The sequence below is a fragment of the Pseudoliparis swirei genome, chromosome 1 (genome assembly GCF_029220125.1).
Source record: "Pseudoliparis swirei isolate HS2019 ecotype Mariana Trench chromosome 1, NWPU_hadal_v1, whole genome shotgun sequence".
In the NCBI taxonomy this organism is placed as follows: Eukaryota; Metazoa; Chordata; class Actinopteri; order Perciformes; family Liparidae; genus Pseudoliparis; species Pseudoliparis swirei.
The window spans coordinates 11,551,458-11,573,605 of NC_079388.1; the positions used below are offsets into that span (position 1 = coordinate 11,551,458).

The window sequence follows — 22,148 nt, forward strand, 5'->3', positions numbered from 1 at the left end:
TACCATACATTGTTAATCATATATATCATATCATATTTGGGTCAGTCTGTCGTGATTATCGCTGCGTCCGTTTCCGTCAATCAGTCACGGGTGTGTTCTGCGTCATCGCGTCGCAGCCAATCGCGTGGCGACGTCCAGGAACAGGGCACCCGAGACGTAGTTCTTGCAAACATGGCGACGCTCCGAGGAGGGTACGGAGATTGGAAATACGACCGCTTTTAACCGAGAAAATAACCTCCTCTTCGCATGTTACGATGTGGTGGGGTTAGCCAGCGCCAGCGCACGCACAGCCTGCTAGACGATGTTCGCAGAGGTAAGTTACCGCCGGTGGAAAAGACGCGTGAGTCGTAAACCTTAGTTTGTTTTCCAGTGACAGACACGGCTAGTTAGCTCGTAGCAGCTAGCGCCTTAGCACCGTAGGTAAACACACACAGCCCGACAGGGAGAGAGGACGACACGGGGAGAGGACGGCACATCCCCTGACAGGGAGACACACGTCCAGACAGGGAGAGAGGACGACACACACCACGAAAGAGAGAGAGGACGACACACACCAGGAAAGAGAGAGAGGACGACACACACATAGACAGGGCGAGAGGATGACACACACCAAGAAAAAGAGAGGAGGACACACACCCTGACAGGGAGAGAGGAGGACACACACCAAGAAATAGAGAGAGGACAACACACACACTGACAGGAAGAGAGGAGGACACACACCAAGAAATAGAGAGAGGACAACACACACCCTGACAGGGAGAGAGGAGGACACACAGTCGGACACGAAGCCGCTGGGCTTTAAGAAATGCTGCCCTTTTAAAAGAGCCGGTCAGCTCAGGATTACACAGTTCCCGCTCAGTTAATACGATGAGCTCCTCGTTGTCAACAACGTGCTGGAATTAGCTCAACAAAGGCAATGTTGACAGTACGTTTATATTATGATTAACGTCCTTCACCAGCGAATTTCTTCATCACAACAAACACAGGTGAGCTGACAGGTAGCCGTGGTAAACTACAGCTTGGTAGCTCTTTGCAAAATGTTGTCACCGCTGTCGTCATTATCTCTTAGGATCTTTCATTGGAGGCGGTTTCTTCTGTATTGATAAAAAGCATCTCCTGTTTGCTCTTTTCTGAGTGCCTGTTTGCAGACTTTGCACACAAAACTTTGATGCAAATGTCCCTCCTGTGTTTTGAAGTTCTGTTGCACATTAAACGGTAACATAGAGTTTGTCTTTAGACATTGACAAAGACTTTATTTCTGTCTGACTGTGATTTACTCCTTTTGAGCAAACGGTGTCAACACAGTTTGATGAGTACACATTTGTACACTGCGTGTTTGCATTGCGTGTTCATCCACAGGCACACAGGTACCTCTGTTTGTTATCACTGGCTAAATCTCCTTACGGTGTCTTCATTGAAGCTTGGTAGAAATTAAGGCCAGCAGACAGTCACCTCCGACCTGCCTGTCGTCTAGTCCACCTCTCCCTCATTCCTTAAAAAGAGACGTGAAGTGTAAGTACATATAAGCAGTCGCACTGCCAATCAAGAGAACAGATATCAATAAGCAAGTCCCGTCTGGACCTGTGTCTTGTGTCCAGATGCATCCAAAGTGTGTCGAGGTTGAAGCTGAGTCAGAATGCAGTTCACACTTGACATCACAGTCTGACGTGTCACCAGTTGTTATTGTTCTTTACTTCATTGCGTGCATCAGGTTTATGTATAATTTGACTTTCACAGCTCCAGCTACTGAACCAAAAAGAAACAACACAGGGGGGGGGGGTGATGCGAGCGCTGACTACTGACTACTGCAATTGGGTACAATTGTGTTGTTGTTTCGTTTTCGTGCGGATGTGTGACGTGATCGACGGCTCCGAGTTAATTGGGATCTTGGGGGAATCGCCTAAACCTTCAGTTATATCTTATCAAAGAAGTTTCCCGCTACAATAAAGTGAAAAGACGTAGTGTTGAACTTTGAATTTATATCAGAGAAGGCATGTGGCTAATGTCTCCCCTCCAGGGTAACAGTGGAGGTGACAGTGCCAAACTGCAGCTGGAGGGAACCGGCCATTTCAAATTAGATGGAAAAATAGGGGAGCAAAGTCGTGCTCAGCCACACAGCCTGGGAGGAGATGACTTCATTGCTACCTCACCCTGACTGCTTGTAGGGTATCTACGACAGTTTGGTGACAAATCAAAGCTAAAAACTACAGTAATTGAAATGTGTGCCCACAAACTGCCAGAAATGCATCTCGGTGTACACGCTCCTTGAACTCTCCTGAAGAGATGAACGTTATTCCTCCAAAACTCCAATTCCTCCGACTTGTGACTCCTCCACTTCGAGCTAATCACTCGAAATCCAGACTGTTTGCTGTCCTGGCTCCTCAGTGGTGGAACGAGCTCCCCGCTGACATCAGGACAGCAGGAAGTCTCTACAGTTTCCGCCGGAAACTAAAAACACATCTTTTCCGACGATTAAAACACAGATTAGCACTTCAGTGGCACTTAAATCACAACCGGAGATACTTTCTTATTATGGTACTTTTGTAGTTCCACTATGTTGAGGAAATGTTACTTCCTGTATTATTGTTGTTCTTAGTTTGCACTTTAGGTTGAATGCACTTATTGTAAGCCGCTTTGGATAAAAGCGTCTGCTAAATGACATGTCATGTAAAAAATATATGTGGTGTTTTGCCAATGGAGCGTCTAACCCTCCGGCCCAAAGCATCTGATAAGTGGTTTCTCCACTCTTTCATTCCGATATTTCCTCTAATCGTCACCCATGCCAAGTATGCCCACATACACATATTACTGCTTCAGAATGTGTCATACTTCCTTGTGCAGTGATCCGATCACTCGAGATGCATTCCAGTGCAACGTTAGAGCAGGGCCAACAAGTCTAGTGTGTTCAAGGTGTTGGTCGTAGACTTCCACCCTCTGAGTTTTGGTATCCCCATTGTTACGATGGTGAATGGCTGTGAGTGATAAGTATGTACTCGTATAATCTGACACACCCAACGTGTTGCATTTTAACTGGAATATCAAATCTCTGCTAGTCCTACACCAGCTTTTCTGTGATTACGAAAGAGGAACAGTTGATATAAAAGTATCTCCGGTTGTGTTTTCTCAGGTGAGAAGTGCTATGTTCATTATGGCCTGTTGAAGGGTGGTTCATTGAGCCTCGCCCCTGCTCTCCGGCTGTACCTGATGCTCCACCTAATGTGTGTTTAGTTACTTCAAGGAAAGCTGAAGTGTAGTTAGTCGATTGCACAGCACAGATTTGACCTGTTGCTGGAGTTTCCGAGTGTCTGCTCCACTAACAGGCGTTTGTGGGCTGTCGGTCGTTTGTCGGCAGATGGCTGACTCCCACGACAGAATAGCTTTGACATGCTGCGGAGATTTCAGCGGACCTGTCTCGGGATTTTTCGATGTTTTCATTAAATAAATTGTGTCTGAATATATCACAAAGTAAGAAGCATGTTACTTTCACTTTTCAAATTGAAACGGCACCAAAACTGAACCCCAGCATTGGACCCTGATTTCAAGCCCATTTGGTCGTTGAGTCTTTCTAAGGAAAAGACGTATAGACAATAACATCATTTTATTAAAGTCCTGGAGGAAAGTGTTGACGCTGTATTTACTACATCTCATAATCCGGTCAATTTCAGGTCGCAATTTTGAATATATTACATTTTCCATGTTGTCTCTTAAAACTGAATTGCAGAGTTTCTTTTAAATACTCTTTTCAGTCTAGTGGTTTAATCCTGAAGCTAATAGGGCAGCTCTTTGTATTCTGGTGGTCCTGGTGGATTAGGCAGCATGATCAGTCAGCCCCACTCCCTCTCTCTCCCTCTCAGGCATTAACCATGGATCTCCCACAGGAGAGCTTTAATGGGCTGAGTTGACCTCTCGCCCAATGACCACACTCATCGGGATTGCAGCTCAGCGCTCGTTGACAAAAATAGCAATATCAATCCTGGAGCAGTGCTTCCCACACGTGTGGGTCAGGGCATCGACAGTGCAGTATGTGTGTAGTTCTGCATGGATTTGTTTTTGCCTGGAAATCTAGGAAATTATAATCTCCAAGGTGTGTGTGTGTGTGTGTGTGTGTGTGTGTGTGTGTGTGTGTGTGTGTGTGTGTGTGTGTGTGTGTGTGTGTGTGTGTGTGTGTGTGTGTGTGTGTGTGTGTGTGTGTGTGTGTGTGTGTGTGTGTGTGTGTGTGTGTGTGTGTTCAAAGAAGTAGCTTCTGTACCTTTCTATGTGGCAGCAAGAGAAACAGGCAGATGAAACTAGTCAGAACATAAAACAATATTTTGGCAAAGTAAAATATAGGTTTGATGTTACTTTAGTGTTGTAGTCAAGTTAAGATAACAATGCATGATTATTGTTCTACTTGATCCTTGGCCTTTATATCGACATCAACGCAATTATAGCTTTTTTATTATATAACTTGCACTGGATGGACAGTTGAATGAACTGTGGTTTAAATGTTTATGAATACATATGTTTTTGAACAGCAGACAACCATATGTCCTTCTGTCTGCCCATGCAGACCTCTTGCTCAGAGCCTCCGAGTATCATTACGCTCATGTTTATTACGCGTGTCTGTGTGGGTTGCGTAAGGCAGAGCTGCCTGAATGTTTGGGTGTGTGCGTTCCCGATGGGCTCGGGTGTTAATCACTGCAGCAGATGCTTCATGTTTAAAACCCCGTGTAAGCCATAATGACTCAAGAGTGTCGGTTAGCGTCTTTCCTCCAGAGCCGCCACCGCCTCGTCACACGGCTCAACTGACCGCCTCCCCGACCGCTGCTGACGTCAGTCTGGACATTTGAGCTACATTGAGATACTTTCTCAGGGAATTATTGTGTCTGTGTGTTTCTTTTATGTTGGAAAATTGCCTTCACACCCAGAAAAGGGCAAAGGACCAAATAAGTAAAAATTAATGCTGTTCACGCAAAAGCTGTTTGGGAATTAGTTATTTTGAATTAAACTCATTTTGCCTCGTTCAGACTATAAAACTATTTTTCCCAAATGACAAAAGCCCCAGTTCAGAGGCAAATCCGTGTTGGCTCAGGGCCCCCGTGTGTGAACTGTTCAAAGATACCGGTTCATCGCACACACATTCCACATATATCTAGCATGCTAATTATTTGGACCGGTCGGAGAGCTAAAACCAACGAGAGGGCGAGGCACTTGTTGAGGGGAAACCTGTCGGAGGGGTTGCTACTTTGCGTGTAACAATAGGAACTTTATTATATGTGTTGCAATGGAAACACACATTTTTGTTGCACCTATAGGGTGTTTGATGTTTGCATGAATAAACATAACGCAGCGGTCTACCAAGGGGAAAGGCTTGTGGAAACATTGGCGCAATCTGATGACTTTGAAAGTAATGTGCATTCATTGTGAACTTTGCTTAACCTGCGTATCGGCACTGAAACCTTCGGAGCCCTTGCATTACTGAACTGGTTACCGGTTCTTCTGGCAAGCATAGACCTGGCTAGTGTGTGTGTAAGAAATACAGTCACGTGTTGGCACATAGCGCATGTCTGGTGGTAATAAATAGATGTATCGGTGAGGCCTGCAGTGTTTTGCTGAAAGCATCTGAAGCCACAGTGAAGCCACTGCCTTTTCTTTGATCACTGAAAGGTAAACAGAAGAAATGTGTCCCTGCAGGTCAAGTTGTTGATTGAGGTTTGCATGAAAGTCATGACCTGCAGTTTACTGAAATGGTGACTGTTGTTGCTGAAACGGTGTTGTACTTGGAAGTGTAAGCGTTTCCACCACCACTCCTAGCTCGACTGCAATAACAGTCCCTTCTGACACCGGCCCATACCACGCTATGAGCAACGTTGTCCCAGCCAGCTGTGACCGCAGGGAGGGGGCAGTCGAGCCAGTTGGGACGCATTCTGCAGCCCGAACACCGTTCATCCAATTCACTCTGTTGTCGTCGGCGTTGTGCAATAACCTGATTTCCTCTTCCTCTGGTGTGGTCGTCTGACCAGTAACTTCTGGTTGTCCACTGGGCGCCGGTCTGTAAAACAAACTGCGCCACCACATCAGTCGCCCCCTGCACCAGGTCACTCAAAGCTAAGCTCAAGACACAGTCTTGGCTTTTGGTTGTACATAAGTTGTGTGTACTAAATGGTTGTTTGTTCATTTTGCATGAGGATTTGATCTGAATCTCAGGCTGTGTTGCGCTTTGTGTTTGTTGTTTGCTCGGGTTTAAAGTGTTTTGGTCAGCTCATGTTGTTTTTAAATTGTATTTTAAAGAGATACATTTGATTTGAAGCTGTGAAAGCAACAGAGATATGCAATGGAACATTAGCTACGCTTCTTTGTAGACAAAATATTTAAGTTGTAGGACTGAAACTGGGGAAAAAACTGTCTAAATAAGCATGTTTCTATATTAAGAAAAGGTTGTTTTTTGGTTGTCTATTCTGCTGTAAATCCGATGATTCAACAAAGAAAATATCTGCCTCCGTCCACAGCAGTGGCGGTTCGTCCATAGGGGGCGCTAGTGCGCCGCCCCTCTTAAAATTTGGAGATGAAAAAAAAAGAAGAAGAAAAAAAAATCCTGTCAAAAAACATTATATGCCAAATCATTTAAATAGTAAATATACCGTGTTGATGCGCTAAATGTGTGTGGGAGACCGTAAGCCCCTGTCAACAACCACTTAAGTTAATGTGAAAAAATATAATATATCGCCATTATCACGGAGAGAAGCCCTCCCTTTTCGAGGCGCTGATCTAACGTGTGTGTACGGCATCGATACAACGTTTCAGTCGTTTTGGCAATGACCGGCTTCACATTGGCGGATGAAACCGGGAATCTTGGTGCGCACAAATGTGCGCACGCGATTGGATTATTCGGCAGATCAGAGACCGTATGTTCCTCAGACCATAGAGCAGTGTTGCCAGGTCCGCGGTTTTCCTGCAGAATCGGGCCACTTTTGAAGTGTTGCTGGTTGAATTTTTGTCCTTGGTTCGGCTAGACCTATTTTGCATGCAAATTACATGAATATCTTTAAATAAAAATCCATATTTTAAATGAAATAATTTATTCATACCCAAATCCTACCAAACTGACTCCAGATCAGCACGTACACACATTTTATTTATGATAATATACTGTATCTAATTACACAAGGCCATTTTAGGACCTAGGTGAAATAACTTGAGGGAAAACTGCTTTTAATGCTGGCAAACTAAACATATGTTGTTACTTTGTAGATATTACAATACATTTGGCAATGATAGCAATGCTGTTGGACTTTAAAATCAGTGTATATGGTTTGGCACGGGCATATTTTGAGTTCTGATATTGGGCTGGTTTTTGGGCTGGTTTTATCTCACAGACCTGGCAACCCTGCCAGGGAGCTCCACCTCCACCTCCACGCAGGTACGCGAGCAACATAGCTAGCAGAAGCTTGTTGTTAGCATGGCGTCGGTGACAGAAAACTCTGTGATATCTCTACGCGAAAGACCTTTCGATCGACGGTCAGATATTGACAAAAAGAGGCTGAAAGAGTTGGGACCCGAACATCCGGAATTACAAATTCAGCAGCAAAGCACTGACCGCGGGAGGACGTATACCCGGAGATTCAACTCGAGCCTATATGCTTGTTCATGGAAAATAATCTTTCGGAGGTATTTTCAGAGACAAAAACACTGCTGAAAATCATCATCACAACTCCCATGACCACTGCTGAGGCTGAGAGGTATTTTTCAACACTGAAAAGGGTTAAAACCTTTCTCAGGAACACCATGACTCAGGAGAGACTGAATGCCTTAGCCATGCTCTCAATGGAAAAAAGGCTGGTCACAAACATGATTGACTTTAATCAGAGAGTCATTGAGAAGTTTGCCAACTTGAAAGAGAGGCGGGCTAAATTTCTTTACAAGTAGTGGGGCCAATGTACAATGTGATGCATCTCTTTCTGAATCCAATGTTTCGTTTGTTTCGTTGTTGTGGACAGTGTTGAGCACTGTGTTCTTGAAATAAAGCTTTGTTTCAATATTCTACTCAAAACCTCTTTTCTTCTCATTGTGGAGTGCTATTTAAACCGCGCCGCCCAACTGCGCCCCCCCCCAAAAAAATTTCACCAGCCGCCACTGGTCCACAGCAGTGTTTACAGTAAGTACAGGAATGTGGGTCCTCCCTGACAGTCATCAGCATGAGGTTGTACGTGTTCCAGTGTGTGATCACTTGGTTCTGATTAGGGATGTCACAAACTGATCTGAAAGATCAATCAATCAGCCATCTTTTTAATTAACCAGTATGACGCCTGATCCCATTTGAGATCCTTTGTTCAGTATTACCCATCATGCACGAGTTACACCACAGGGTGCTGGGGTGAGAGTGTGCTCACCCGTGTGCGCGGATGTGTCTGCGCGCATCACGGCAGAGCTCCGATGCCGGCGCGCGAGCCGAGAAGTGTTGAGGGGGGGAGGTGACTTCAATAGTAGGTAGATGAAAATTACAGGGTGGCGGGCGGAGATTTATAATGGTAGGGGAAACACTGCATGTTCTACATAAATAAGTTATGGTTTTGCATGTATAGCCACACTTAACCTGGTCTACAAATTCTTACTATACTGACTTTATCCCTCACCAATAGTTTGCTTTGCGTTGATTGTCACGAGCCTCCCTGTGTGTCCTGGTCAAGCTATCCACTGTAAGCTGGCTGTCCCTGTTGGCAGCATGCGTGTCATCCGATTGTCCAGAGCCGGCTGTGGCAGAGAGGACAATGTCTCAGTGTCTGTCGGGCGCCCTCAGCGGAGCCGCTTATCCAAGAAGAAACTCTACTACTGAATGGAGGGAAGCCGAAGATCGTCGCTGCTGATCAGCATGGTGTCTGTCCATCTGATGCCTCCCTCATTGTGACCATGACTGCATTCCTCACTTTAACTCATGAGTCATGATACTGTGTATTAATGCACTTGCTATGGTTGGCGTGTATTCACAATTTCAGCTTGCACTTTAAAAGTGCTCTTTGACAGGCTCATCGTTCACGTGCCCCACCACGTAAACACTGGAGGTCGACTGACGACGGATTACAATTATTTGGCCCAGGATAATTGTGACCTAACATTTTTATGTTGTTCAATAGCTAATATTGATATCAATATTCAGGGGGTTAACTGAAGTTTTCTGTGTTCCATAATGGCAATGATTGCATTTGTAGCATTTTCAAATTATGGGACTTTAGAAATTGGAGCGACTAGAGCTGGATTGGCCCGCTGGCCAAATGCGACCTGCTGCTTAAAAAAAAAATGTCCCGCAGTTAATTTTAAAAAATAGACTAGAAGATGGCTTTGGAACATGTATTTTCTATGGCAGAAACTCACAGGTCCAGAAACTCCTGGCTGTGTAACTGGTGGAAAACTACGCATGTACTATTGTTTGTGGATATGGCCAACAATAAAAATTATTTGGTCACCACTGTACTAGAGGAACTAATGTGGAGAAATGGGACACGGAGCTGCTGGATGGAAACCAGAGCTTGGTTTCCTGCATTGACAATAACAGGAAAGCCGTAGGATGACACACACACACACACACACACACTCTCCATGCTTAATTCTTTCTAACAATACATCACGCCACAATGTGTATCTTTTTTAACATAATTGTTTCCTGTGCTGACGTCTAAAGCCTAGAATGGTGTTCTTATCTCCCAATGACGTCCTTGTGCGGTTCGTCTAATCGTCTGACCTGCTCCTGATTTATTGCGTCTCCTCCTTCACAGAGCGGGCGCTCATTGATAATGGGTGATTTATTTTATGTGGGGATTCTTTTATAACGGAAGACTTTAAATAAAACTGTTAGGTTTGTTTACTGTGTACAGTAAAGTAACACCTGACTCAAATAGCATGATTGTTAACAAAACAAAAATTCATGCCGTAAAATATGAATGAAGTAAATATATTTGGACTATAGGTTTAATTTGCATATTAAAAGATCTGCCATTAAGCCTGTGAGTGATTGTGATTGTTCAGGCTGAGGGAGTCTTTCTCCTGACCAACTGCAATGATCTCCAGGCTGGTTCAAGTATAAACTGAAGTGCACACAGAGTATTGATCGCATGTTTTTGTGTGTTTCAGGCCAGTCTGTCCATCTGGGGATGGGGGGGTCTTGGAGTCGTGCTGTTCCTTGTCACCTTTGGACCCTTTGCCATATTCTACCTGGCTTTTTATATATTCTGCTTCATTGGAGGGTGAGCAGGAAGACCACTAAACCATCCACTGTGTCTTTAGAGAAACATGATTGCTCTCTCTCACATTAACAACAACATTTGATGGATGGTTTTTAGCGGTTCTCTCACTTCTGTTTTCCAGGGGCTTTGCGGTCACTCTGCTTTATGGAAAGATCAACTCGGAGAAACACCTGGAAAAGTGCGAGCACTCTTACTTGCCACCCACACAAATTGGTATACTGAAGGTAAAAGCACGCTTAACCACACGTGCATTTTGACCTCGCCTACACAAACAAATGAATTAGTGTGTTGATGGGGTCAGCGTACCATGTCGATCAATAAAGTCTTCATTGGTTGTGTTTCTGTTGATCTCCTTCAGACATTGGATGAGATGAAGCTGGAGATGAAGCCCATCAAAATTGACCGGAGACTAACTGGATCCAGTTTCATTGATGAACCACTACAACAGGTGAGTGTGTGTGTGTGTGTGTGTGTATGTGTGTTTGTGTGTTTGTGTGATATGTATCTCTTACTGTGTATTTGGCCCCTTTTATAAGCTTCACCAGCAACTTGATTGCACCGCTGACAATCAAAATGGTCGAGTATTAAGATTAAGATATTACACATGAAGAATGTTCTGTGTTAATAATAACACGGTTACTTAAATCATGTTAGCAGATGCCGCCGTACTTATGTGGCCTTCTAAAATGGAATCAACAGAAAGTGGAACTGAAAGTTTCTGTACTATTACATTTCATTTAGCTTTTATCCGAAGCGACATACACCGTAGACACGGCTACGGGGAGCAATTCATTCCTCCCTTCAAGTGTCTTGCTCAAGGACACGTCGACTAGCGCGAGCAGAGCCGGGGATCGGACCGCCGATCCTCTGATTGAAAGACTGACCTGCTAACCACTGACCCACAGTTGCCCTTGCACTGTCATTGTTGCACCAACGCTCTTCATTTTTTAAACTCTTTAAAACATTTTTTTTAACCTTACAATGTCGTAAATAGATCGTCTCAAATGATGGTGAGGCAAGAAGAGCTTTTGGCTTTGTTCTGGTTGTCACAGTTTTTCTTTCCACCCAGAGGTTACAACACTACATCAAGCAGCGTGGCCGCAGAGTAAAGTGCAGACACAGCAGTTTGTGATGGTCAGATGACACGAACAGCTCTACTATGGCGCTCCTGTTCCCTCGTCCTCTCTGGGAATGCACACCAATGATTTCAGCAGCATGTGAACCTTGAGTTCTTCAGCACGGCTGAACGTGACATCATGTTGGCCTGCGTCATGCTCTCTGAAAGACATTTGTGGTCTGGATTTTTCAGCCACATTCTCTTGTCTCTTTTCTCATATGCACAAAAAAATACCGTTACAACCAAATCCTTCCTCCTTCTGCAGCTTATATAGAAGCACAGTATGCGGTTACATTGATCCATGTGTGAGCTTGTTTTTATTCTACTACTCGGCTGTATCGCTACAGTATGCCACAGAGCACAACTACATGATTGATTTAGCATCGTTTCCTAGGCCATAATAGTTCAGTAATCTCTGGTTGTAATACTGGACACTGACAATAAAGAGATTGAATTCACCAATCTCGCTCGCACTCGCGGCTCCACCCCTCTCGGTCCAGCTCATTGGGTTGTTGTTTTGACTGTTTCCCCCCTCCATATTTCTCTGTAGGTGATCCAGTTTGCTCTGAGAGACTACATCCAGTACTGGTACTACACTCTGAGCGAGGATGAGTCCTTCTTATTGGAGATCAGACAGACGCTGCAGAATGCCCTCGTCCAGTTCTCTACACGGTACAAGAAAAGTGTTGTCCGTCTTAATATTGAGTGTTTTAACCAAATGTTTCTTTTTTTAATCTTTTTTATTATTATTGGTTTTTTTTAAACGTTCTACATTATTTCTGTGTTATTTTCAAAGGTCCAAAGAGGTGGACTGGCAGCCTTACTTTACCACTCGCCTGGTGGACGACTTTGCCACCCATTTGCGTGTCTTTAGGAAAGCCCAGGATCGCCTCGCTGACCGAGAGGACAAGCAGAGTAAGCAAACCGTTCTGCACACCTGCTCTCTCACTCTCAGGAGTCATAAGTAGGATGTCTGGCTTGTCTTCTTAGTTGATTCCATCTTTAAACAATGCAGTATTGTGATGGAAGTATTTTGATCTTAAAGGAATACTTTAACCGTGACCGTTTGTATATCAACTACCGTTACATTGAATCTTTTCAATGCTTTTCATGCATGGTGAACGGATAATCGAAAAAACAGAGAAAAGCCGTGGTGAATTAAAGTAAACGTCTCATTTATCCAGTCGTGTGCTCGTGGCTGTATTTAAAATATTTCTGCATAAACAGTCTTGCGCTTGTCAGGCTGGTTTGGTTTTTATCTTAAAAGCATGTGTTTGGGTAGAAGCATACAACCGGATAAATGTGACCCGGATTGTACTGCACGAGTTGTGTGATAGTTTGGAAAAGGATATTTTGAAGTAGTGTAGCTGGTTCTTTTTAAAACCGTTTTTTTCTTCCTTTTTTTTCTCATTTAAGGTAACGCGGTTAAGTAATTGACATACAAATGATCATTTTCTTTATTCCTTCATTCAGAGGGTTTTGATCCTCTGACTACATTTCAAGATTTTATTATAATTCTGCTTCGTAAAAATTCTTCCATAATGTTCTGATGAAGTCTGATGATGAAAACTCAGGCATTAATGTCGATAATGACGAAGAGTGATGTTTGAACAGGAGACATAACGGAGGAGCTGGTGGACTCCTTCTTTGAGGCCGAGATGGAGATGGAAAGAAAGATTTGTCGAGACGTAGTATGCACTTCACACAAAGATGAAGAAGGTCAACACACTTTTGTAATGTGCCAGTTCACACGGCCGGCAAGAATAATTCACACAAATGTGTTGCTGTTTGATGCTGTAACTAGTCAAAACTAAACGTGTGCGTGTGCGTGGCAGGTTTTCTTCGGGACTTGTGCGAGTTGCTTCTGTATCTGTTACTACCTCCTGGAGATTTCCACAACAAGAACATGAGATACTTTCTACGGGTGAGTGTACACAAACAAACACAAACAAACACAAAATCTCAGTCCCACTTCCAGTCTGTCAAACGATCACAACACACGTGACTTCCTTGGTCTCGGATGCGAATATGAGGCGCAACGTTGTGCACTCAGTCACACAATATGTCGTACAACCTGTGTTGTTAATTTTTCATGGTTGAGCCGCCGACCAGACCGTGTGACGCCATGTTTGTAGTGTAGACTGAACATAAAAGAGAATGAACCTAAAAAAATGTCATGTGATGGTTTTTTTAAGGAGGTGCTGGCGTGTGGTGTGCTACTTCCTCTGATCAACCAGCTTAGCGACCCGGACTACATCAACCAGTTTGTCATCTGGATGGTGAGAGTTGACACCCATCCAGACGTTTTGTGCAAATAATAAAAAATGTAAAAAACCTAATCAAATTTCATGGGCAGAAACCGCATTGGTTATGTATGCTGTGGATATAAAAATGGATGTCATTGTTATAGATCCGGGACTCCAGCTGTAACTATGAAGCCTTCATGAACATCCTGAAGCTCACAGACAAGCCTGTTGAGCTGCAGGCTGTGAAGGACAAGGTGCTCGAGGAGCTGCAGTACCTCCGCTCTCTGGACACTGCCGGAGATGGTGGGCACTCACTTTTCTCTCACTGCTTTACAGACGCGTGCAAACAGCACGGATATGGACCAGAGTATCAGGTCCAGATGTTGTCCAGGAGCTTTTACACGTATAGCACACAACAGACCATTGTCCGTGCATGCTCAGCTAATAGAAATACTGGCGAGAGCGCGCATGAGACGGGACATGACCCCAAAACACTTCGATCACTTAGCAGCCGGTTCATAATTTGGTCGTAAACAACATGGTCTTTTGCCGTTCCTTTAATTTCCTTGTTAGACATTTTTTCGGTGGCGTCTTTGTGTAAATGTCCACTCTTGCCACGATAGAAACGTCATCAACACCCCCAATGGCTCACTGTGAGTTCGCTGGTCAGTTTGTGTCTCGTCACACATTTGCTTAGATGCACATTACATGGACTTTGCAACCCGTTTGAAAGGATTTCGACATTTGTGTTGTCACATAAAGCTCCTGGGTAATGTCTACATAATGTGTGCGAACGGTGCTTAATTTTCCCGAGAGTATGAAGACGCAAATTGTAAATAAATGCATTCCTTTCATCTCTTCCCTTGATGTCTCTGTTTTTCTGTCCTTTAGATATCAATGTGATCAAGAACCAGATTAACAGTCTTCTGTTTGTAAAGAAGGTGTGTGAGACAAGGATCCAGAGGCTACACTCTGGCAAGGTGAGAGACTTACACTGGAGGATCTCGTAAAGACATACATCACTTATTGTTAGTATGGTGGTAAAGGTTCCAGCTGCAATTGCTCAAAGTCAGTTTGTTGGTTAATTTTTATCTTTTGAAGTCAAACAGACAGAGAAAAGTATTGACCTGGTCTGCTTTGTATATCAGTCTTTATGTATTTTTGTTCCTATGTTATGTAGGAGGTGGACGCCTTGAAGCTGGCAGCCAACTTTGGCAAGCTGTGTGTCATCCCACTGGATCACATCCTCATCCACAACATAGCCCTGCAGTTCTTCATGGGTAATTCTGGAAATGCATCACCACACAGACCATGGATGCCAAACGTCACTGTAGTTCTCCCAAGGACTTAATCCTCAACATTTCTGTTAATATTCTTTATAATCCATAACTCATTCCACTTCTCTCTAATTTATAACCTAAACCTGTCGCTAGGAGCTCTCCTTGTCAGACCCAAATGACCTTTAGGTATCCGATTACCATACAGTGTGTGTTTGTTTGAAAACTGGAAGTCAAGCCAAATTGTGTCAGATCTGGTGTGGAAAATGAGCAAGAGCCAACAACTTAGACATTATGGCCGTCATTCGTCAATCCGTCATAATATCTTAACACGAGATGCAGAACATGCAGCCAAAGGGGCTACACGTTAAAGGCACTGGCCTCCTTTCTATGCATGCAGCTGCAACCAGAGTGTGATGGCAGGCCGACACCAACTCTTGTGTGTCCTTTGTTCCAGACTTCATGCAGGCAGCCGGGGCCCAGGCAGAGCTCTTCTTCTGGCTCACGGTGGAGGGCTACAGGGTGACGGCGCAGCAGCAGCTGGAGGCCATGCATGGCCAGCAGGCAGATGGCAAGAAGCAGTCCAGCGCCACCAAGGGGCTGCTGAAGGCCGCTGCACTGGGTGTCTACGAGCAATACCTCTCAGACAAGGTGGGAGGGATCAAACGAGTGTAACGCTCAAATATTTCAATTTCTTGCCGAATAACATAGAACAGTTTTCTTTAGCTTGTGTAGTCAAGTATTTGTAGCTAACGGCATCAATTTTCTATTTTTTTTCTTCACGGGCAGGCGTTGCCCAGGGTGCAGGTGGACGAAGCACCCGTCACAACACTAGGGGAGAAGCTACAGAAAGACGACCCCACGCCAGAGATATTTGATGAAATCCAGAAAAATGTACTAAATCTCTTTCTATCTGTGTATGAGGGAATTTTATGAATCATGCCAATACTCTGGGAGATGAAATCGTATTTGAAAAGCAAAATAGTGTTTTTCTGTCCACTGTATTTTATTTTATGTTTTTAATTTTGTATGCATTATCTTGCCCCTGTTTCACACATAATTTATCCCAGGTGTATGACATGATGCTACATGATGAGCGCTACTACCCCTCCTTCAAGCAGAGTCCTCTCTATGTCCGCATGCTAGCAGAGTTAGACATGTTGAAAGAGCCGAGCTACCGGGGGTCTGATGACGGCGAGGGAGAATCCTTCAATGGCTCTCCGACAGGAAGCATAAACCTAGTAAGTCTTCTTTACTTCCTGATCAGGGCTCGGAACAATCCGGATATGAAGACGTGCCCGCCATTGTTTGATGAATGATCACTTGTGTCTTGTCATTTCAGTCTTTAGACGACTTGTCCAACTCCTGCCATGATGAGAATATGCACCTCCATGCCTTCATCTCTGACACAGGTACACACACACACACACACACACATTACACTCATTTTGTGAGCATTATTGCCATAGAGTCTAAAGGTGTAAGGTGGTTTATTTAAATCACTCAGGAACTTTTTGCTGGATGTTCACAAAGGTTAACAGACAAAAGGCTGTGAATAAAACTTTTAAGACCCTATGCTAGACACTGGCCAAGTATGCACGCCTGTCAGGTTTTACATTTTTATTTGACTTTCACTTAATTTGGGTGTTGAAACTATTAACTATGTTGAGACTGTGTGAATTAGTTGTGTCTATATTTATACTTACTGTATATGTTAGTCCCTCCTTGCATGTGTTGTCATCTCCTAGCTCGATTCATTATGTTTGCTTTGTCACTTCATACTTTTCCAGTATTCTTTCATTCTTTCATTTTATCACCGTCACTATTTTTCTGTTCTTCCCTTTTCCTTCCTCCTTTCCTGTCATTTTTTCCTTTCTTTTGCTTGCTCCCCCCACCCCCTCTTTTTTATTTTGCCGTCCTTCTTTTCCTGCCTTCATCCCCGCATCTTCCATTCCCATTTTGGATGTATTTCCGGGCGCCGTAGCTGACGCTTGTCTCCCGGGCTTCTGGGGTGCTACAGGGATGTGCAACGACCACGGAAAGACCTACGCGCTGTACGCCATCACCGTGTTCAGACGCAGCCATGACGGCAGTGAGGACTGCTGGAAGACCTATCGCCGCTACTCTGACTTCCACGACTTCCATATGAGGATCATTGAACAGGTGTGTGTTCGTGTGTGTGTGTGTGTGTGTGTGAAATGGTGTTTGTGTACCAGTTGTCAGCAACATCTCTATCCCAGAAGAAGTTTAACATGAGTGTTGAAGCATGGCGCAACGTCTCGTGAACTAATTGTCTCTTTCTTTGCGGCATATATTCTGTTTTAGTTTGTGAACTTGACGTCGATCCTCAAGCTGCCAGGGAAGAGGACGTTCAACAACATGGACAGAGACTTCTTGGAGAAAAGAAAAAGAGACCTCAATACGTACCTACAGGTAACTATTTCATGTCTTAGTGTTCGACTTTTCTAATTATTAATGGCTTTGTTGTCTCACATCATTTTATTGAGTGTATAACAGTAACTGTGTGTGTGTGTGTGTGTGCCAGTTGCTGCTCAACCCAGAGATGGTGAAGGCCTGTCCAACGCTGATTCCTTATGTATATGACTTCCTAGAGAACAAGGCCTACAGCAAGGGCAAGGGAGAGTTTGCACGCAAGGTTACAACATTTAAAAAATAATAACAATTGTTTCAGTTAAATGTATTCACTACTAAATAACTGCATAATGATATATATATATATCATTACACACACACACGCATACACACACACACACACACACACACTTAGTCACTTTTATTCAATCGCACTGATGATTTTTTTGTTTCTTCCCCATCAGATAGACACATTTGTAAATCCTCTGAAGAGTTCGATGAGAAATGTGTCCCAAGCGGTGAAGGGGCTGCCGGACAGTCTGGCTGAAGGCATGACCAAGGTCTCTGACAACATGGGCCGCATGTCAGAAAGACTGGGTCAGGACCTCAAACAGTCCATCCTCAAGGTAACGGAGCGAGCACTGTGCATCTTAGTCGAGGAAGCAAAGTAATGAACTGATTGTTTTGCTTCTTTTTTCTGTTTGATATAGTCCAATAGATTTTTGATTTAACAACACTTAACTCAAAAGCAAAACAACGGCAAACATATTTCACATCAGACATTACGAAAAGTGGATTTAGTGAAGTTGGTGTCATCGCTACTTTTTACATTCAGTGTTGGACCTCGGCCCACTGAGGCTCCCTCAGTCCCAGACTCTGAGTTAGTTTGACACACTGAGCAACAGCTGCTTCACATGCTCAGTGGAGCCTGTGGGACTCTAACTCTTCTGTGTGATGGCTGATATGCTTCACGTATTTTTCTCTTCTTTTTTTCCAGGTGCCTCCACTCCTCCCAAAGTCTGACATCGACCCTGAACACTGTCGGGTTTCTGCTCAGCTTGATGACAACGTGAGTCCGAGGGCACGTTGGGAGCTGCGTGCTAGTTTTCTGTCTTTCTTTCATGTCCTTGTTCTTTTTTAATATATCTATATACATTCATATGTTCATCTGTGTGTCTAGGTGGATGACAACATCCCGCTGAGGGTAATGCTGCTTCTGATGGACGAAGTATTTGACCTCAAGGAGAAAAACCAGTGGCTGCGCAGGAACATCAAGAACCTGCTGCAGCAGCTGATCCGAGCCACGTACGGAGACACCATCAACAGGTCAGACACACATCATACACGGAGCCGAATGAAATAAGTACACAGAATAAGTTCTACATATTAGAGACAATCTCTCGAGCGTGCAGAATAAAGGGAGGTAAATGGCGTCACACAGAACACAACCTGAATCACTTGTTCTTTGTCTCTAGGAAGATTGTGGACCATGTGGACTACTTGACATCACCTGAGCAGGTTGCAGACTACGTCAAGAAGTTCAGGTAACCCTTCCCGTGTCCTTTGAGATAGCCGATTGGTCAGAAGAGTAATGAATGACCCTCAGTGGCTCTGTCTTCGCACAGGGATTCCTACTGGCCCAACGGTATTCTGGCGGAGACGCCGCCCCGTCGGGATAAGAGCATCCGCATGAGGACACGAATAGCTGCCAAGACCAGTCTGTTGGGCATCATGCCAGGTGAAAACACACACACACACACTTGATCTAGTTATCACCCAGCCCCAATTTCTATTGAAACATATTGTTGGAGAACACTGAGCCTCAGAGAACTGAATATGGACACACAGAAGGCAAATCATACCAGGGTGCATTTGTTTTCCATCTTTCCTCTTCACCTTTCACTTCAATGTTCCTTTAGCGTCATGGCTCTGTTATCCAACTCAAAAGGTTCCTTCTTTTCATTTCCCGGTGGCTCCTGACTGCACACTTCTCTCCCGACCTCAGACGAGCTGAAGCACATCATCGGAGCGGACACCACGAGAAAAGGCATCCTCCGTGTCTTCGACATGTTTCAGTACCAACCCATGAACCGTCGGCTGGTCTACGTTCTCCTGGAGGGCTTCTTGGAGACGATGTTCCCCCAGTACAAATTCCCCGAGCTCTTTGTCAAGTTGCACTCCCGCTCGCCACGCATCCAAAAATATGGCCAGAAACTCAAATCCTCCTCCCTCAAGAGGTGACAGGAGACGACAGAGGCAACAGGACATGGGCCGACTAGAACCGCACAGACTCGAGAGCTCAGAGTGTGTGTGGGGGGGGGGGGGGGGCTGGATGTGAACGTTGAGGTATGTGTGTGATTTCTGCCCTTTCACTTCCCTCACACACACTCCACTTACTGATGATTTCTGTCCAGACAGAATTGATGGATGAAAAACAGACACTCTGCCCTCCTCTCACTCTGTGACACACACACACACACACACACACACACACGACTGGACATAGCAGTCTTATCTTTTAGTTTATATATTTTGCTCTTCCTTTTTGGACTTTTTAGTTGCGTTTAACTTTATCCTGGGCCAGTCAATGCTGCTTTCTCCTGGTCCAGAGAGCAGACCACGAATACTGTCTTGTTTTTAAACTGCAGGAGTCGAAAGCATAGACCCACACCTTGCCTTACCTTCCCGCTTCTGTCTCTTGGTCAGTTCCCTCGAGCATCCGAGTCATCTGGCCACTCGGCTCAGACAAACTTACCCTCATGCTGTAGACATTTCTCTGCAAAGGCTGCACACTTTATTTTTTCCTTCTTCATCGCAACCAAATATGTCAATCGCACTGGGTTGAAAAGGTGTTGTTTTTAAAATGTGACTGAACAAATATGGATTGAAAGAGATGATTTAGATTTATATTGTCTGCATCTTTTCCAGCCTCAATGCCTCTCTTGAGACGGAGGTTGTTGTTGTTTTTCTTTTCAAAGTGTAACATCCAATGTACCACCCACGATCCTGAAAGAATAGATCCCCCTTTAATGCTACGGTCATAACCTGTGACAACCAAAGCTCATGCTGATGTGTGTGTGTGTGTGTGCGCACTGGTTTAGTGTTGGGATACTCTGAACATTATTGTTCTTCACATCCTTAATCATGTGAGGAAACAGAATGCAAAGTTGACCTTTAACGACCTAAAAGGTGAGTCTGTGAGGACACGCAGCTGTGGGAGGCTCGGCTCACTATCAAAGAATGTACTCTGGTCTCGTGTATTTGGCTCGTGTAGAATTGTGTGTGTGTGGTGGTGTGCGAGTGTGTGTTTAGCACAAAGACGCAGTCTTCAGTCGAAACGTGTGCCAGTGTGAGCCAGTGAACCAGCCTTAAACCTCCACCCAGTATCTACTGACCACGAGTCTCGCTAGAGGTAGCCCCCCTTCACTCGACTGAACGTTACAAGGAAATCAAGAGATATGGAGGTATACACACTTTTATTCAGAGAAAATGTCTTTCATTTTGTGCAATATTTGTTTTTCTTTAATGCATGTGCATTTTGGATAATTCTATACTTAGGAAGGTGATTCATATTGTTTTAATAGTAGAAAACATGAAAGAAGCTTCCCAAGAAATGTCTTCTCATCCCAACAACTCAACATTCCGTTGTTGTAAAAAGTACAATGTTTATTTTTACAGACTTGTTTTATAAGTCTGAGTTTTTTCTGTTTTGGGTGTTTGGGGGGTATTTTACACCCCTCGCCCACTCCTACAGAATCGTGTGTTTTGGGCATCAGTTGGGCAGTGGCAGGGGGTTTTCTGTGTAGCAGCCGGATCATGAGCTCATTGGGCTATAGCTGGCTCAGAGGCGCCTCAGACAACGGCTTCTTTTTAACTCATAAGTGGCGTTTTATGCATTCAAGCCTGTTCTGTTGAGTGTGAACGGATCTTTGTTGTTATTAACTGACAGCTGGAGGGACTCGTGTCCTGTCATGAGCACTTACCGTAGCAACTGTGGGAGAGCCATGGGCTGGACCGAGCCCCGTTCTGCTGCAGTCCCGCGACGGGACTCCCTCGTCTGCTCTGATTGATTTGCTTGCACTGAGCAGCCCTCGTGGACTCCGATTGGCTGAATAGGAGAACATGAACTGGAGCCTCCCTTACTAGGAGGTGAATATTTTGTTCCCACGGTGGAGGTGTCACTTCTAACTTTCTGCACATCTCTCCATACAGGAAGGCTTGTCTTGTTTTTTAACCCCAGTATTTATGAATCCGATTATGAAAAAGTGTGCATATCTGTGTACAGTATGTGTTAATAGTGTGCCTAAATGTACCGTCAACTCTATTTTCATATTTTTCTTTAACCTAAAAAAAAAAAATCAGAATGTCATGATCATTTATGCGACTGAAAATGACTTTAGGGTGTTTCTTTGCATCATGCTTATCAAACTCTTCCTTGTGAGCTGTTGTGCTCAGATCAGTATAACACTAATAAAAGGTAACTCAAACTAACGAGGGCGATGCTGGTGTCGGTAGGTCTGTTTGCTGTGTTGTGATTTGTGTAGATTTTCAGGTTGAGTGGTTTGTGGTGTGGTTTCCCCGAGCAGCTGAACGGCCTCACATTAGACAGACCACTGACTGCTATCAAATCATCTCGTTGCCGTCTGGTTTTGATGTTTGCTCTTTATCTTGTAGGAACAGTCAGTTGGAAGCTCTGATCAACAGACACAACAGAGCAACAGATACATTATGAAATACCTCTGAAATACTTGACGCAAATGTCCCTACTTCCACAACACATTCTCCTTCATGGTGTAGAACTGTAGATACTCTTAGAGTTTAGCTTGATTTAAAATGTCTAACTCAAAACATTGAGTAATAGAATTGTTGTTTTTCTTGTAATGATTCCAAAAGTAAGTTTTTGCTTATTGGTAAAAAC

The 22,148-nt window shown here is 44.2% G+C and overlaps 1 protein-coding gene across 4 annotated transcripts; it reads left to right on the plus strand.

Moving 5' to 3' along the window:
* The first annotated feature begins 164 nt into the window (after positions 1-164).
* snx13 (sorting nexin 13) lies at positions 165-21,721 on the plus strand. 4 transcript variants are annotated; one of them, XM_056419872.1, is made up of 25 exons: positions 165-313; positions 10,105-10,217; positions 10,339-10,441; positions 10,576-10,665; positions 11,885-12,006; positions 12,131-12,249; positions 12,949-13,053; positions 13,170-13,258; positions 13,530-13,613; positions 13,745-13,883; positions 14,472-14,560; positions 14,761-14,860; positions 15,315-15,508; positions 15,647-15,751; positions 15,928-16,098; positions 16,200-16,269; positions 16,842-17,020; positions 17,183-17,290; positions 17,403-17,513; positions 17,695-17,856; positions 18,228-18,299; positions 18,411-18,556; positions 18,706-18,774; positions 18,856-18,968; positions 19,236-21,721. In XM_056419872.1, the coding sequence occupies exons 1-25, from the start codon at positions 302-304 to the stop codon at positions 19,469-19,471; spliced, it is 2,901 nt and encodes a 966-aa protein (XP_056275847.1). In that variant the 5' UTR covers positions 165-301; the 3' UTR covers positions 19,472-21,721. The 4 variants fall into 4 exon arrangements, with proteins under 4 accessions (XP_056275847.1, XP_056275857.1, XP_056275829.1 ...); XM_056419854.1 differs by lacking the exon at positions 165-313 and adding an exon at positions 619-986; XM_056419863.1 differs by lacking the exon at positions 165-313 and adding an exon at positions 621-986 and having other exon boundaries at positions 16,878-17,020.
* The last annotated feature ends 427 nt before the right edge of the window (positions 21,722-22,148 follow it).